The following is a 15,915-nucleotide window of genomic DNA, read 5'->3' as shown; positions in this document are numbered from 1 at the left end:
TTATTCAATCTTAGTTGAGGATTAATTTTCTTTTCTTAGTGTGTTTGCTCGTACAACTGACATTGCACATGATGTGTATGGTGAAATGCTTAAGAGAGACGATAATGGTGGTAACAAATTTGTAGATAATTATAGTACTTGTATAATGGCTAGAGGGTTTTGTAAAGAAGGAAAGATTGAAGAAGGTAAGAAGTTGGTTGAGAATAAGTGGGGTAAGAATTGTGTCATAAATATAGTTTTATACAACACTCTCATTGATGGGTTTTGTACAAAAGGTGAAGTTGAACTAGGCTACAAACTTCTTATATGCAAATTTGAAAAAGTTTGCACCCTCAGGTTACAGTTGCAAACCGAATCTCCAGCTATAAACTTGTGCAAACTCAGTTTGCAAAACGCAAATTCAAACTGAGTTTGCAATATTGCAAATGCAAACTCAATTTGCAGAAGAAAATTTATAAATTTACTTTGTAGAAGAAAATTTGCAAATTCAGTTTGTAGAAGAAAAATTGCAAATGCGGTTTGCAGAAAACGTTCAGAAAAAATGTCGTTTTTTCTGGGATTTTTTTGAAAAAATGTATTGAATGTGGATTTATTTAGAAATCTAATGAAAATCCTTTCTAAATATACAAGTTTCATAGAATCTGACGTCTCAAGAAAAAATTGTACAGATTTAAATTTTAAAGAAAAAAAATAGTTACACAAAATGACAAAAGTGTTATAGGATGGTGCGGGCCAACCTTCTGAACTGCTAGTGATATTGTCCGCTTTGGCACACTTGGACCTCACGGTTTTAAAAAGGCGGCACTAGGGAAGGGTGCTTAACTTCTTAAGAGGAGCACCACACTCCATCTAACCACCAATGTGGGATTGATTTACAACACACCCTCCCAAGACCACATCATACTAGAGCGAATCGTGCTGATAACACGTTATAGGATGGTGTGGACCAGCCTTATGGACTGCTAGTGATACTGCCCGCTTTGGTTCACCTGGCCCTCACGGTTTTAAAAGGCCTCACTAGGGAAGGGTGTTTAACCTCTTAAGAGGAGCATCACACTCCATCTCACCACCAATGTGGGATTGATTTACAACAAAAAGGATATTTTAGACTTTGTATGTTTTTTTTACCTGAATAATAATTATCAAATATTTTGTACTTTTCGACTCATTTTTAATATTATTTTGATCTATTTAGTTCTTGTCTCATTTTAGAATAGGACGAGTTTTGGCTCCCTAACTTATTAAAGAAAGAAAGCCATGATCAACATGAAAGAACAGGAAGCCCAGCTGTATCAATAGATTTTAATGTCGTCTCGTTGATAAAAGAAAAAAAACAAAGAGATATAATCCATATCTTCAACATTGATGGAGGTCAAATGCAAGAAATTTCTCTGGAAAAGCTTTCAGCATCCTTCCTTCCAATGATATTTGGGATGTTGTATCTTTTAAGGAGGTTCTGAATCATCTTTCAAGTTTAACTTTGTTTTTTTTTTTAGAAGTGCACGTTTTGGAAACAAAGAACTTGTGTGATTGTTGGAAATTTGTTGAGCAATGTTGGCTGAATCAATATTTGAAACAATAGTGTTGCGTTATTGATGGTCACACTCGTTAAAAGTGATGCAGGGAGATTTTCAGAAGATCTTCAAAGAATATTACATATTATCAAGTTTAGTTATTTTAGTAGTTTTCTGTGTTTTAGTACAAAGTTATTAGTTTTATCAGTTTTATATTTTTAGGAAACCTGTTTTAGAAACTAATATTTTATTTACTAGAAGTTGTTAATTAGAGTTTGCTTAGGTTTAGGAAACCCCTAATGCTATATAAAGGGGTATTTTATTTATTAGAAGTTGTTAATTAGAGTTTGTTTAGGTTTAGGAAACCCCTAATGTTGTATAAAGGGGATTTAGTAGTTGCTTTAGTGGTTCAAGTTGATCAATAAGAATTCAGTATTTTAGTTTAATCCTCTTAGTTTCAATTCTATAGGCTTTAGACGAAGATCTAAGGTTTTTTCTGAGTTTCAAAAGTTTAGACGAAGATCTAATTCTTTCGGAGTTTTCCGCTGCGTTATTGTGTTCACCAAAAAGTCTCATAATATCAATTTACACAATGAGGGATTTGTTTATAACGAAGTTGTTCAAGAAATTGAAGTGGTTTAGAAAATTGTGTCAAAGGAAGTTGAATCAAAAGGTGAGAAACTTAGCAAGTTAGACTTTAGTCCAATTGAAATTCCTTGAAGCGAAGATCCGTTTTCAGCGTTTTGTGAATCTCCAGTTGTTTCACATGGAGTAGTTTGGAAATTTATTGGAAGCTCTTCATGAAAGTTGGTAATTTTTAATCTCCGTATTCATGATCTTCACAAGTTTATTTTTGGGGTGAAAAGGTAGTTTGAATCGCATCACAATTATAGTCAGAAATTTTTCTGTGACCTAATAAAATCTTAAGTCTAATCTGAAAGTTTGGTGATTCCTATGCACAATTCACGAAAAAGGCATATCAAAGGAGAACATTTAAGTCAATCAGTAAACTCGAGACGATTTTTTTTAAGTAGAGGAGACTGATGCATTCAGAAGATCTTCAAAGAATATTACATATAATCAAGTTTAGTTATTTTAGTAGTTTTCTATTTTTTTAGTAGAGAATTATTAGTTTTATCAGTTTTATATTTTTAGGAAACCTTCTAGGTTTTAGATTCAAGTATTTTATTTAGTCAGAAGTTGTTATTAGAATTTGATTAGGTTTAGGAAATTAGTATTTTATTTAGGGAAATGCTAAAGTTACAAAAGATTTTGACAAAAGATAGTTCCCAGCTGATGTGGCAGTTGTGGTTTGAAACTTTGACCAAATCTAGGCCGTTGAGAGATGAATATCACAACCGCCACATCAGTTGGGAACTTTCTTTTGTCAAAATCCTTTGTAACTCTAGCATCTCCCTTTTATTTATTAAAAATTCTTAATTAGAGTATGTTTAGGAAACCCCTAATGCTATATAAAGGGGATTTAGTGGTTGTTTAATTGATCAAGTTGATCAATAAGAATTCAGTATTTTAGTTTAATCTTCTTAGTTTTAGTTCTATAATCTTTAGACGAAGATCTAAGGTTTTTTAGTTTTAAAAGTTTTAGACGAAGATCTAATTCTTTTCGGAGTTTTTCGCTGCGTCAAAAAGGAAGATGGGAGTCTTGTAATTAACTGATATAAATGGATTAATTATTCTAAATTTTTTTTTTGTTGCACAAGATCAATTATTCTTAGTTGTTAGATCACTCTTCTCTTTTACGTGAGACTATTCTCGCACACCCCGACAAATATGGCGTTTTTTTTCTTTGCAGGTGACGTGGGCACACGTGTTGCTTTAAGTCTATCATGTGTGGGCCTAACTCTGATACCATATTAAGTTTTTGGTCATTCAACTCAGACCAATTAACTATCAGTGGAGATGACCTAGAGATTATATTTTTGGTTGCTTGATCGCTCTTCTCTCATGCGAAACTACTCTCACAAATAATAAACGTGAATATTTTTTATGGATGGCTGATCTCTTCTTAGATCGAAGACCACGAGCTCAAGCACATACTTTCTAGGGTGAACACGACTTCATTCAATCACCACTCCGAATTTAATTTGCATTGATAGCAAATGATGGAAACTCAAAAAATGAAATAAAAGATTGTGACTTTAACAAACTCCCAGCACTTTTCGTGGGAAAACAATCTTTTTATGGAACTCAATAAATTAATTAGCGCTATAAAACAATCTTTCTCTGTCTAGTCATCTGTTGTAGGTGTATTTGTAGATTTGGAAAACAAGTTTCAATAAAAAAACGTAATTTGTAGTTTATGTTATAAATCTTGAAACGATCCAAACAACAAAAAGAGTCGAATTTTTATCTATTAAAAAGAGAAAGCATCTCTAGCATAGAATGAGTTGACGATCACCATAGTTATCACCATTTTGAGAAGGAAAGAGTTTCTTTTTTCCTTTTGTTGAAAAGAGAAGGAAAAAAGAGTTTTTTTTTTTTTTTGTTAAGAGAGAAAAAAAGAGTTAGTTGGTTCAGAATTCAATATAAGATGCGCATAAAGAAGGGTATATACTAAAGTAAGATGAGAAGTTCTAAAAGCGCTCCACGTAATAGCTATAGGCGCCGAAGAGGAAGAATACTCGTGACCCCTGGACAGCCGGTCTCTCCATCAGATCTATAGATTCTCCACCAGTCAAACCATTTTCTTTTGTAACGACCGTTTTTTCTTTCGTAACGGCCGTTTAATAGTAACGTGTCATTGTATAAAACGCTGACGTGGTACTCCATGTCAAAGAAAAGCAAAAGTTCTCGTGGATTAGCGATAATAACGAAGACGTCTCTCTCGTTTAACCCCTAATACTCCTTTATAAAACCCTACCTCCCCCTTCTCTTTTTCCTCCCATATTATTTTCCCTCTCTCTCTCATTTCTTCTTCTACAAGAAAATCTCTCTCTCTCTCTATCATCAACATCATGTCTTGCTACAAGGGGAAATACGCTGGTAACTCATCTCTTCTTCTTTTTTGTTCTTGTTTAGGGTTTTCATTTGTTTTTGCAATGTATAGTGATCAGATCTGATCTTAGAATCACTAACTCGCTTGTTGATTTATTTATCTGGGTATTATTTCTTCTTATTCCGTACGGATCTGTATTTATGGATCTTGATAATCTGAAATGGGTTTATCTCATCTTGATCTCTTTGGTTAGGCAGATTTAATTTCAGATCTACTTTATATTCATGCCCACTAGATAACATGCGAAGAAATAACGAAAAAGTTAAAGCCGATTTGTGAAATTTTATCCTTTTCTTGTAGATGGGTAGGACCAACTGTGATTTGATTCTTAATTTCTTGTGAGAATCATTATTCATTTACGTCAATTCAATTTAATCGTCAGTTTTTCCTCTATTTTTGGTATTTTGATGAGAAAAAAACACTGATCTATATTTATTGAGTTACTACTTTGAGTTTCAGTTATAACTTAATTCCATAGACATGGATCTATTCTCCTAAAATTAATATTGAGTTAACATTTTGTTTTTCAACAATCTTTTAACTTTTTTGTAGTTGTAGATATTGAATTGGAGTATTTCTTTGTTATTTACGTTTTCTTTTTTGTAAATTAAATGTTTTTCGAGTCGAGTTGATGATTGTAATTTGTCATAATTTACAGATGAGCTTATCGCCAATGCTGCCTACATTGGTACCCCTGGAAAGGGTATTCTTGCTGCTGATGAATCCACTGGTACAATTGGAAAGCGTCTATCTAGCATCAACGTTGAGAATGTTGAGGCTAACAGACGTGCTCTCCGTGAGCTTCTTTTCTGTACCCCAGGCTGCCTTCAATACCTAAGTGGTGTGATCCTCTTCGAAGAAACTCTCTACCAAAAGACTGCTGCTGGAAAGCCATTTGTTGATGTTCTCAAGGAGGCTGGAGTCCTACCCGGTATCAAGGTTGACAAGGGTACCGTTGAGCTTGCCGGAACCAATGGCGAGACTACCACCCAGGGTCTTGATGGGCTAGCCCAGCGTTGCCAACAGTATTATGCTGCTGGTGCTAGGTTCGCTAAGTGGAGGGCTGTCCTCAATATCGGCCCAAATGAGCCATCTCAATTGGCTATCAACGAGAATGCTAATGGGCTTGCACGATATGCCATTATTTGCCAAGAAAACGGGTTGGTCCCAATTGTTGAGCCTGAGATCTTGGTCGACGGAACTCACGACATTGACCGATGTGCCGATGTCACTGAGAGAGTCCTTGCAGCTTGCTACAAGGCATTGAACGATCACCATGTCCTTCTTGAGGGAACTCTTTTGAAACCCAACATGGTTACTCCTGGTTCTGAAGCAAAGAAGGTCGCTCCAGAGGTGATCGCTGAATACACTGTTCGAGCTCTTCAGAGGACAATGCCACCAGCTGTTCCTGCTGTGGTTTTCTTGTCTGGTGGACAAAGTGAAGAGGAAGCAACCGTCAACCTTAACGCAATGAACAAGCTCAAGGGAAAGAAGCCATGGTCCCTATCTTTCTCCTTTGGACGTGCTCTTCAATCAAGTACTCTCAAGGCATGGGCTGGAAAGGATGAGAACATTGAGAAAGCACAGACAGCTTTCCTCACAAGATGCAAGGCAAACTCCGAAGCTACCTTGGGTACCTACAAGGGTGATGCTGTGATTGGAGATGGTGCCTCCGAGAGCCTTCACGTTGCTGGTTACAAGTACTGATTGATTCCTTGAAAAAGGGTTCTTTCTTTACTGTTCTTGTTTCTTTTCGTTTCTGCTTTTGTTGCTGTTTTGATTAGTAAACTTATCTGGGAATAGAAGATAAAACAAAGAGTGGTTTCTTTGGACTTCAATTTTAAGGGTTTAGGGAGAGAGGGTTTAAGAGTTAATGAGTGATGCAATAATTTTTGGGCAGGGTCATGAATCTGAGATGATGTGTTCTTCTCCCTCTGCTTGATTCAGATTATGTTTTCTCTTATCGGTGTTATTGTCAATTGGTATTATTTCTGTTTAAGGTTAATATTTTTCTTGTTTCTCCTACCGAAAAATTTATCATTTTTATGCTTTTAATTTTTGGAGGATTTATTTGTTTTATGAAGGCACATTCTTATTCTGTAGCCCTTAAATACCGTTTAGTGCGGTTGATTTTTGTTTTGTGTTAAACTAGAACAAGGAATTCTTTTTTTTTTGGAATAGTAACTTCATTAAAACAGAAGGCAACCTCACCTCACAAAACAAGATAACTTCATTCTAATATATTTTACATGGTTTGAGAGGTTTCACTCCTTACAACATAAGACTTGTAAAAGTAAATTACAACACGAAACTTGAATGAGGACGGTTGGTGTTAATTTCACACTAAGACGGTTGGTGATCATTTTCTAAGTTTGAGGAAAAATTTCCTCTGTTTAGTCGGCAAAGAAAGCCAAGAGCTCACTTACGAAGTTCAAATTACAAAAATCTTAGGTCCTTTGCGTAATGGGAACTAGAAAGATAACTTTCTGGAACCAAGACCACACCAATAGAGACACACCAAATTTTACCATTATCGATTCTATCGTGGTCAATATAGCCAGACATAATAATGGCACAAAGGATTTTTACTTGTTTACCATAGAAACAAAACATTACTGTAATTTTCTTGTCTAAATTTGAAGTTACAAAAATACAATAACTCGTGGTACTCTTATTTTCTTCTTCTGAATTAAGATTTGTGGTTCCCCTGTTTTCTTCTTCTCAATTAAATTTTCATTATATTTAAGCGGCTAAGAGAAGGGTGTAAGATGTTTAAAGTTAAAACCCGAATGGGAAAACCTATATGCTACCGTGAGGAAGAAGAAAAATAATCAACAAAGTAATGGTGGTGTATGTTATATGGTGGGGGTCAAATGTGAGTTAATGTTAGGAGAAAAGTCTAAAACGTTACGGCCACCCTACTTGAAGGAAGCTAGCATAGTCATTCTTTATGGTCTTAAAGAGGAAAATGCAGTTAGGGATTATATGGATGGAAGAAAATTAGGCATCCAATTTAATTCTCTCTTTCTCATCTGGACGATGGAGTGCTATAAATAGCCTCCCTCATTCATTAAATTCATCATCCCATTCTCAAGTCTCTTCGACTAAAGTGAAAGAGTAGAGAGTGTTGATCAAGAGAGTTTGTATAAGTGTGAGGATAAGAAAGTTGAAGTGAGATTTTGTAATCGGAGAGTGCACTAGACTTTGTGTACGGTAACTCGAGTAAGTTGTAACTTCATATTCATAGTGGATTTGTTTGGTGCGGCTGAAAGAGGGCGTAAGCCTTGCTCGGAACCTCATATCTTGGTTACCAAATCGGTATCGAAAGTAATTTCATATCTTGCCCTCTTGATTGAAGGTAGGTAGGAGGTTCATTTGTTCTCCTATATGTGTCACTCTACATTGTTAATTGTTAAAGGTAACATATCAAAAATTTCTGAAAGGGAAAATGCTATTTGGTTGGACAAAACCAAATCACTGATGTCATTACACATTTCATCTTGTTAGACCAAATTGCTGACGTCAGCAATTTAACCTTGTCCGCCCGTTTGGGCATCTGTCGGGTCGGGTAGCATTGTTGTTCCAAAAGATCACCTATCCTAGAGTTTGGCATCTTAAGTCTCTATATAAGTCCCAAGTTTATCACCATTCATCCAACTTTTCTCCTTTGTTTTTCTCTATAAAGTTTCCCATTCTACCATCATTTCATCTAGGCTAAAGTCGCCTTCTTTCTCTCTAAATTCTCCCTCACTCCATTATGACTTCTTTCTATGTCTTTACGTTTTCTTCTTACTACTCTCCTTTCATTCTTCTGTTGATTTTCCTTGTATCAGCTTTGGTATTGTTGGTAGCTTTCATAAAATCAAAACCTCATCTTAACCTTCCTCCTGGCCCACCGGGATGGCCGGTTGTCGGTAACCTTTTCCAAGTTGCTCGTTCGCGTAAACAGTTCTTTGAATTTGTCCGAGATATTCGGCCAAAATATGGACCCATTTTCACCTTGAAAATGGGTGCCCGAACCATGATCATTGTTAGTAGTGCTGAATTAGTTCATGAAGCACTTATCGAAAAGGGTCAACTCTTTGCTAGCCGACCACCCGAAAACCCGACCCGGATAATATTTAGTTCCAACAAATTTACTGTTAACTCGTCCGAATATGGACCCGTATGGCGATCCCTCCGACGGAATATGGTACAAGGAATGTTGAGTTCAAATCGGTTGAGAGAATTCCATAATGTCAGAATGATAGCTATGGACCGGTTCATTGGGCGGATCACAACAGAGGCCGAGTCAAATTGTGGAGCAGTTTGGGTCTTGAAAAATGCCCGTTTTGCTGTCTTTTCTATTCTTGTTTCTATGTGTTTTGGGTTGGAGATGGATGAAAAAACGGTAGAAAGAATTGATGAGATGATGAAGAAGGTATTGATGATTCTTGACCCGAGACTTGACGATTATTTACCCGTACTAAGTCCGTTTTTCTCCAAGCAACGAAAACGGGTCATGGAGATCCGAGAAGAACAAATTAAAACACTGGTACCCTTCATAGAAAAACGTCGAATTGCATTACAAAACCCTGGATCCGATAAAACAGCAGCTACATTCTCTTACCTAGATACACTTTTCAATCTCAAAATTGAGGGCCGAGAATCATGTCCTAGTGACCCTGAACTGGTAACACTTTGTTCCGAATTACTTAACGGTGGGACAGATACAACAGCTACAGCAGTCGAGTGGGCCATAGCTAGATTGATCGAAAACCCCACTATCCAATCAAGATTATACGACGAGATCAAATCAACCGTAGGAGATCGAAAGCTAGACGAAAAAGACATTGACAAGATGATATATCTTCAAGCTTTTACAAAAGAGCTACTAAGGAAACACCCACCCACTTATTTTTCTCTTACCCATGCAGCAATTGAGCCCACAAAGTTAGGTGGGTATGACATACCTCCAGGGGTGAACGTTGAGATTTACATACCCCCGATTTCGGAGGACCCGAATATTTGGTCCGACCCAGATAAATTTGATCCGGAACGGTATTTATTGGGCAAAGAAAACGCTGATATAACGGGCGTAACAGATATAAAGATGATGGCGTTTGGGGCGGGAAGAAGAATTTGTCCCGGCCTTAATATGGCCATGATTCATATCACATTGATGATAGGAAGGATGGTTCAAGAGTTCGAGTGGTGTTTATTACCCGCCCAGGGCACGTTAGACTTTGGCGAGAAAGCAGAATTTACTATTGTGATGAAGAATACTCTTCGAGCTTTGATCAAGAAAAGGGCATAAATGGTAAGATGTTAACTCTGTATTAGTTTTATATTTTCAATATATGTGTGTCGATTTCAAATGTTATCTTGTTATAGGGGGGAGTTCATTTATGGGGATTTCTAATTCTATGAAAAGAGAAGGCAAGAATTTATTGGTAGTCAAGAAGGTTGATAGAAGGTTGGTGTTAACCATTCAAATCCCAAGCATTAGTAGGTCATGTTTGTGGTGTTTTGTTTGTTTCTTATTATTGTCTCAATCAAATTCATCTTCCTAATCTAAATCGTCTTGTTACTTAAATGCACCTAAAATTATCGTAAATCAGTCATATGTGCGATTCTTTTTAATTGTTGAAAGGTCATATAGACGAATCCGATAACACGACACAAAATGTTTGAAGTACAGCAATCATCCTCATACAAATAGCTTCGTACACCGCTTTGAATTGGAGTATAGGACAAAGGTTATTCGAATCAATTCATATGTTCATGTCAGGTTTCAAATTTGACATAAGTTCTTAAACAATATTAATAGTAAAAAATGAAATATCACCAACCTGATGGTGGTGGGATCATAATGAACAATTCCTACTCTGAGTCCGGATGGAATCTTAGACTAAAATAAGCTTGTAGTTCAGAGCTAGTAAATGAGCTTCCCACCCCTTACCAAGTCTGTTTCACTTTTAAAAGGACAACACCAACTCTTTTTTTATGTCTTTCATAAAAAAAAAAAAAACTCTTTTTTTATGTGCATATAAGAGACGAAATTTAATGATAATTTAGGGAGAGAGAGAACACATTTAAAGAGGAAATTTTAGTCTAAGTTGAATACTAACACAAAATTGTGAACAATTGGTAGCGCAAGTGGTTCCAAGGTGTTGACATGGAAGCCCCAGGTTCGAATCCCAGAAAACGTGAAATCTTTAGTTATATGAATTGTGATTAGTAGGGTATAAATAATGTAGTTGGGCTTTAGGCCATAGTTTAGTTAGGCTATAGGCTCGGCGATTATCGAGCTTATCACATCTTTGATGTATCAATGCCAAATGTAATGACTACCATTGATTGTAGTCAATTTCCAAAAAAAAAAAAATATAGTAACACAAAATTGAATCATCTTTTTGCATGATATCGTTATCTTATTGCATAAAGCAAAGCGTTAATTATACGCTTTTCATTTTTTTACTTTCATGCAACTTAATTTGTGTTGGGTGAAAAACAAACATGTTCATATACATATATACACATTCTGGATCTCTAAACAATTACCAGCTTGTAATGAATTTGTGTATTTGCAAAAGGAAAAATCACCGATTCAAAATAAATACTTATGACTTTTTTTTCATTTTGTTTAGACCTTAAACCCAATGTAGTTTTCATTTTGGACTTGTCACCCACCAACTAAAGGAGAGAAGAAAAGATGGGGATCTACAATTGGGGATGGCTTGAATATGTAGTTAAAAATAAGAATTAAATCCGTTTTGGCTCCTAATTTATAACCAAATCATTGTTTTGGTCTCTATAAGTGTGTGACGGTTCGAATTGGCCCCCAAAGGTAAAAAGAATTTCAACTTCTTTCGGAACTATATTTGGGAGTCAAATTGGAATTAATTCCAAAATGGAAGAGAGAGGGAGAGATGAGTTGGGGTTTATGTTTGTAAAAAATTTTAGAATGAATTCTATTTTGACTCCTAAGAGTAGTTCCGAAAAAAGTTAGAATTTTTTTGGTCATTGGGGGTCAAATCGAACTACCAGACACTTATGGGGCCAAAACGATGAGTTGGTCACAAATTAGGGGCCAAAACAGAATTAACACTAAAAATAAACAAACACTAGATGAATATGCTAAACATTTTTGTACACCCTAATCCCTTTCCCCAGGTGCTGATATTACAGGAGAATAGACCCATGGTATTTTAGGGATGCTGGAGGGAGAGCAAGAGGGAGGGAAGTGGGGAGACAGAGGGGAAATGTTTTGTATATATATGCTTCATCACTGAAAGGAACTTAGAGATGTTGTGAGAGAGGAAGCAGAAACTTTCGTTTCAATAAATCATATGTCATATCTAATACAATTTGTAATGGTATTGGGGAGAGTGGACAAATAAGTAGAGGCAGCCAGATTTGGTTAAAGACGACTATCAATCTCTCCCTCCCTCTCCCATTACTATGTAAAAAGCACTACGAAATAATGAAATTGAGGTATCGTTCGCTAAATGAGAAAATAAGGTTGGGAAAATCTGTTTGTTTCCCCGACGGGGGGCACTTCCTTATAAAAAATGCATCTTTTTAATGTTTGGTACATGTCAAAGGCCGCCAAGATCAACAGATACATAATATGCCTTTAGAACTTCTAAAATTAAGTCCCCAAATGGGACAGATAGATAGAGAAACGTAAGCAACCCTTTGTAAATAAACATGGTGTGGTAAAATGTTTGTGTTAAATAGATTGTTCTCCATTAGATATTGAGGTCTTCTTAATAGGTGATTTTATTCATCTTCACTCTTTACTATCATTAAGGTTTTGTGGTGTTGACGATGAATCAAGAATAGTTTGGAGTTTTGTCTTTAATTTTTTTTATTTTGATTTCAAATTTTCGACCTTTAGAGGTAATCGAGGAAGATATTGTAGTAAATCAATTGGCTCAAATCTTAATCGACTTAGTTTCAATCGGTTTGACTTAATGAGGTTTAAAATCGTCTAGCTTAATTGTGTATTTTTTTTGAGAAATTACTAGCTTAATTGTTGAAAGTGTCTTGAATATGGGTTTGATACCTAACCCGGTTTACGACCTGCCAACCCGCTTAGCGAAATTTTAGACTCGTTAGCGGAGGTGATTATTGAGACAGGGCTGGTATGCGAAGCAGGGCTCTAAGGCAGAGCTGATCTCCGAGACAGAGCTGAAATGCGGAATAGGGCATATGTCGGTTATTAGTGTTAGCACATCCATGTGTATTTCGGATTTAGAAAGAGATAGTGGGTGAGGCGGTGGGTTTAGTGTTTTAGTTGTTATATAAACTAAAACCCTAGGAGATATTTGTGTCGAATTCGCACGAATCTCTTGTGTAACTTGCAGAGCCGTGGCTGACAATTTGAGGGCCCTGGGCAAAATTGTTTTGATATGGTTTCTTTTGCATCATGATTGTCACATACCTATTTACGTACTGTCGGAATTTTTGAAAACACTTAGATTCCTATTTCATAAAAACACCACAAAAAAATGAAAAAATGCACCCAAAATAACAAAATTGTTAAGAAAACGTATAAGTGAGCAGAAATAAGGATTCATTTAGCAATTAACATCTCAGTTTTAGAAAAGAAAAAAATGAACAGAAAAATGAGGGGAATGGGATTTGAACCCGAGTCATTAGTTTGGAAGCTCAAAATTTAGACCAAGAAGGCTAACAAGGCTTTAACATTACTTACTATGCTGCAATCTATATGTTACTTAATAACCCTCGGACAAAGTGGGCCTTTTGGTGGTGGGGGGCCCAGGGCGGATGCCCTGCCCGCTCCCCCTCAGCCACGGCTCTGGTAACTTGTTTGCTTATCATAGTAAAAATTATCGCGCCGTTGTCGTCGTGGAGTAGGTCTCACCAACCGAACCACGTAATCTCTTGTGTTCTGTGTGATTGTTTTTTCTTTTCTATTACTTTTCTTAGATTACTTGCTTTTGTCATAACATTAACCTTTCTAGTTTCAGTCGATTGGCTCAATTATTTGGTTTTAATCGTTTGGCTCAATTAATTTGAGGAAGAAGGATAAGATTCACTCTTCTTTCATGATTGTCTAGCTCCTTCTGATTCAAGATCTCGAGAAAGATGTTATGAGAGAGGAAACAGTGAGAGAGGAGTTCGTGGAGAAAGAAGTGGGTGTCGGTCTAATAGAAAAGTGAGAGATAGAGGAGAAATGAGTGTTCATGAGGGGAGAGAATAGGAAATGGGGTTTACCACCTCTTTGGTGGTAACAACAACTCCAATTCTAAGGGGCTAAGGTTCAACCCCAAAGACAAGCTCATTCGACTCTACTTGTGAGTCGACTGAGCCCTTTTTAGGTCCGGTCCCAGCATCACCTTTGGGATCGCACCGGTCGTGGGAAGGGGCTCATCGGACCGGTCCCCAAATCACCTTTGGGGCTTCCATTCTCTCATTTTCTTTCCGTCTCTTATATAATTTTTACACACGCACAAGATCACACATGTTTTTCGCAAACCCATGCACAAAATACCACATACATGCTTGACACATGCACAATTTTTAGGCCCAAACTCCTTGATTTTTTAGGTAGATCCTTTTGATTTAATTATATTAAAGAAAAAGTGGTTTTTGTGCCTAAGCCCCTACAAGATTGGAGTTGCTCTTATATAAATCATTGTTTTTTGTCACTTTAATTTTCTGTTGTCCAACGGGAAATCAGTTTCCACCCATTAATGGTCAAACCGGACAGTAGATTATTGTTTTTCTCGTGAAAATTGACTTTTAGAGTCTATTTTCCCGCGTAATAATGAAGTTAAAGTAACATAACCTTGTTCTGTAGCTTTTTCTATCCTATAGGTGAAAAAAGCTCATTTGGGTCGGTTGGGCAATGGAGGGAGTGGGCTCTTCAAAATGGTGATTCTTAGCCACTTGATCTATCCCTCTCAGCTACATGGCTCACTTAGGCTACTAGTGTTTGCTTTGAGAAGTATTCTGTTCTTTCTCATATCTATTTCAATTTAGTGTTAATACTCGTTTATCTATGTTATTTATAAAAAAAAAAAAAAAATTTGATTCACTTGCTATGACCCAAAACCAATGGTGGAAAAACATTTGGATTTGAATTGATTGTCAAATTTGTGGCCATCCAATTCAAAATCTGAATTGATTGTCAAATTTGTGGCCATCCAACTCAAAATCAATCCGCAATAAACGAAGATGATTTAAAGATTATATTATTTATTAGAAAAATTGGTTGGAGGCCACAAAAGTCATGGGTTAATGAGACTCCGCCCCACCGTGTGCAAGTAATTAGACGCAAGTCCAAAGCGTCAGTTTGTGTCATTTCTCAGACATTTTTCCTTTCCTGCTGTACATTTTTTTTCTCCATCCTTGACCCTTGCACCGTATATTGATAACCAAATTTTTTTTTTCCTTATTTCTCTCTATAGTTTCTTCATCACTTCTCTCACTAAAATTTACATGAATTTTATTTCTTCCCTCTCTAAAATTTTATCTACAAATCGCTAAAGCAAAGATTAATAGGGTTTTAAGAAGAAATCTAAAGGATTCATCATCAAAATTACATGAAGTATTTCTTGAACAAATTATATAAACAAATATGATGAAAATTTAATGGTGAAAAAATATTTTGAATAAATCTAATGGTGAAGAAATTTGGAAAAATCAGATTCGGTGAAATCTTTGATTTTTTCAGAATGAAATGTTTGATTTTTCAGAATGAAATCTTTGATTTTTCTAGATTCATAGATCTTAAAATCCCAAAATCAAGACTCAGGGTTTCTTAAAAATAAAATGAAATAATAACAAATTTGGTATCTTCAAACCGTACGAAGTACATAAAAAAATGTCCAGTACATAACAAAATTTCCAATAAACCTTTAGTGAAATTTTTTTACTTTTAGGAAGGAATGTATAGGAAATGTTATTATGTTTTCTACATAACAAAATGTCCAATAAACTTTCAGTGAAATAGTTTACCTTTTGGAAGGAATGCATAAGAAAATTTATTAGGTACTAGACATTTTGTTATATACCGTACATAACATAATGTCCTATAAATTTCCATTTTCATTAGAATAATTTGAGAGAGATAAAATATTTAAGTTTCGAGAAAGAAAGAGAAATAGGAAAGAAAGAAAAAAATGACGTGTCAATATCTTAATAGTTGGCATATTTGTAAAATGTAAATATACCGGAAAGTAAGAAAAACATGAGATTTTCTTTCATGAAAAATCTGTACATATCGTGTAAAGCTCTCCCAGTTTTGTAACCTCCATTTTTTAACTGACAGAAAACCTTCGTGTGAACTTACCAAATTTTTTTTTACTAGGATTGGGCTCCTATTAATGGGCCTATTTTGGGGCTTTTGACCAATCCCCTTATTAGTTATAC

At 35.9% G+C, this 15,915-nt stretch overlaps 2 protein-coding genes across 2 annotated transcripts; both read left to right on the top strand.

Moving 5' to 3' along the window:
• The first annotated feature begins 3,772 nt into the window (after positions 1-3,772).
• Positions 3,773-6,553, top strand: LOC147567960 (fructose-bisphosphate aldolase 1, cytoplasmic-like). The gene is made up of 2 exons (XM_086654452.1): positions 3,773-4,517; positions 5,189-6,553. Exons 1-2 carry the CDS (start codon positions 4,490-4,492, stop codon positions 6,235-6,237), a joined length of 1,077 nt encoding a protein of 358 aa, XP_086510578.1. The 5' UTR covers positions 3,773-4,489; the 3' UTR covers positions 6,238-6,553.
• Positions 6,554-7,632: 1,079 nt separating this feature from the next.
• Positions 7,633-10,088, top strand: LOC147567959 (cytochrome P450 77A2-like). The gene is made up of 2 exons (XM_086670256.1): positions 7,633-9,829; positions 9,904-10,088. Exon 1 carries the CDS (start codon positions 8,288-8,290, stop codon positions 9,824-9,826), a length of 1,539 nt encoding a protein of 512 aa, XP_086526382.1. The 5' UTR covers positions 7,633-8,287; the 3' UTR covers positions 9,827-9,829; positions 9,904-10,088.
• Positions 10,089-15,915: the final 5,827 nt, after the last annotated feature.

The sequence above is a fragment of the Eschscholzia californica genome, unplaced genomic scaffold (genome assembly GCF_041429995.1).
Source record: "Eschscholzia californica isolate CP2 unplaced genomic scaffold, dmEscCali1.0.p SCAF_1, whole genome shotgun sequence".
Lineage (NCBI taxonomy): Eukaryota > Viridiplantae > Streptophyta > Magnoliopsida > Ranunculales > Papaveraceae > Eschscholzia > Eschscholzia californica.
Note: the sequence above shows the minus strand (reverse complement) of the source record. Positions and strands in the feature narration are given on the sequence as shown.

Excerpts from the sequence above, each read along its gene's own strand:
- LOC147567960 (XM_086654452.1), top strand. The coding sequence starts at position 4,490 with ATGTCTTGCTACAAGGGGAAATACGCTG. Across the intron at positions 4,518-5,188 it reads CTACAAGGGGAAATACGCTG|ATGAGCTTATCGCCAATGCT; the intron begins GTAACTCATCTC and ends CATAATTTACAG.
- LOC147567959 (XM_086670256.1), top strand. The coding sequence starts at position 8,288 with ATGACTTCTTTCTATGTCTTTACGTTTTCTTCTTACTACTCTCCTTTC.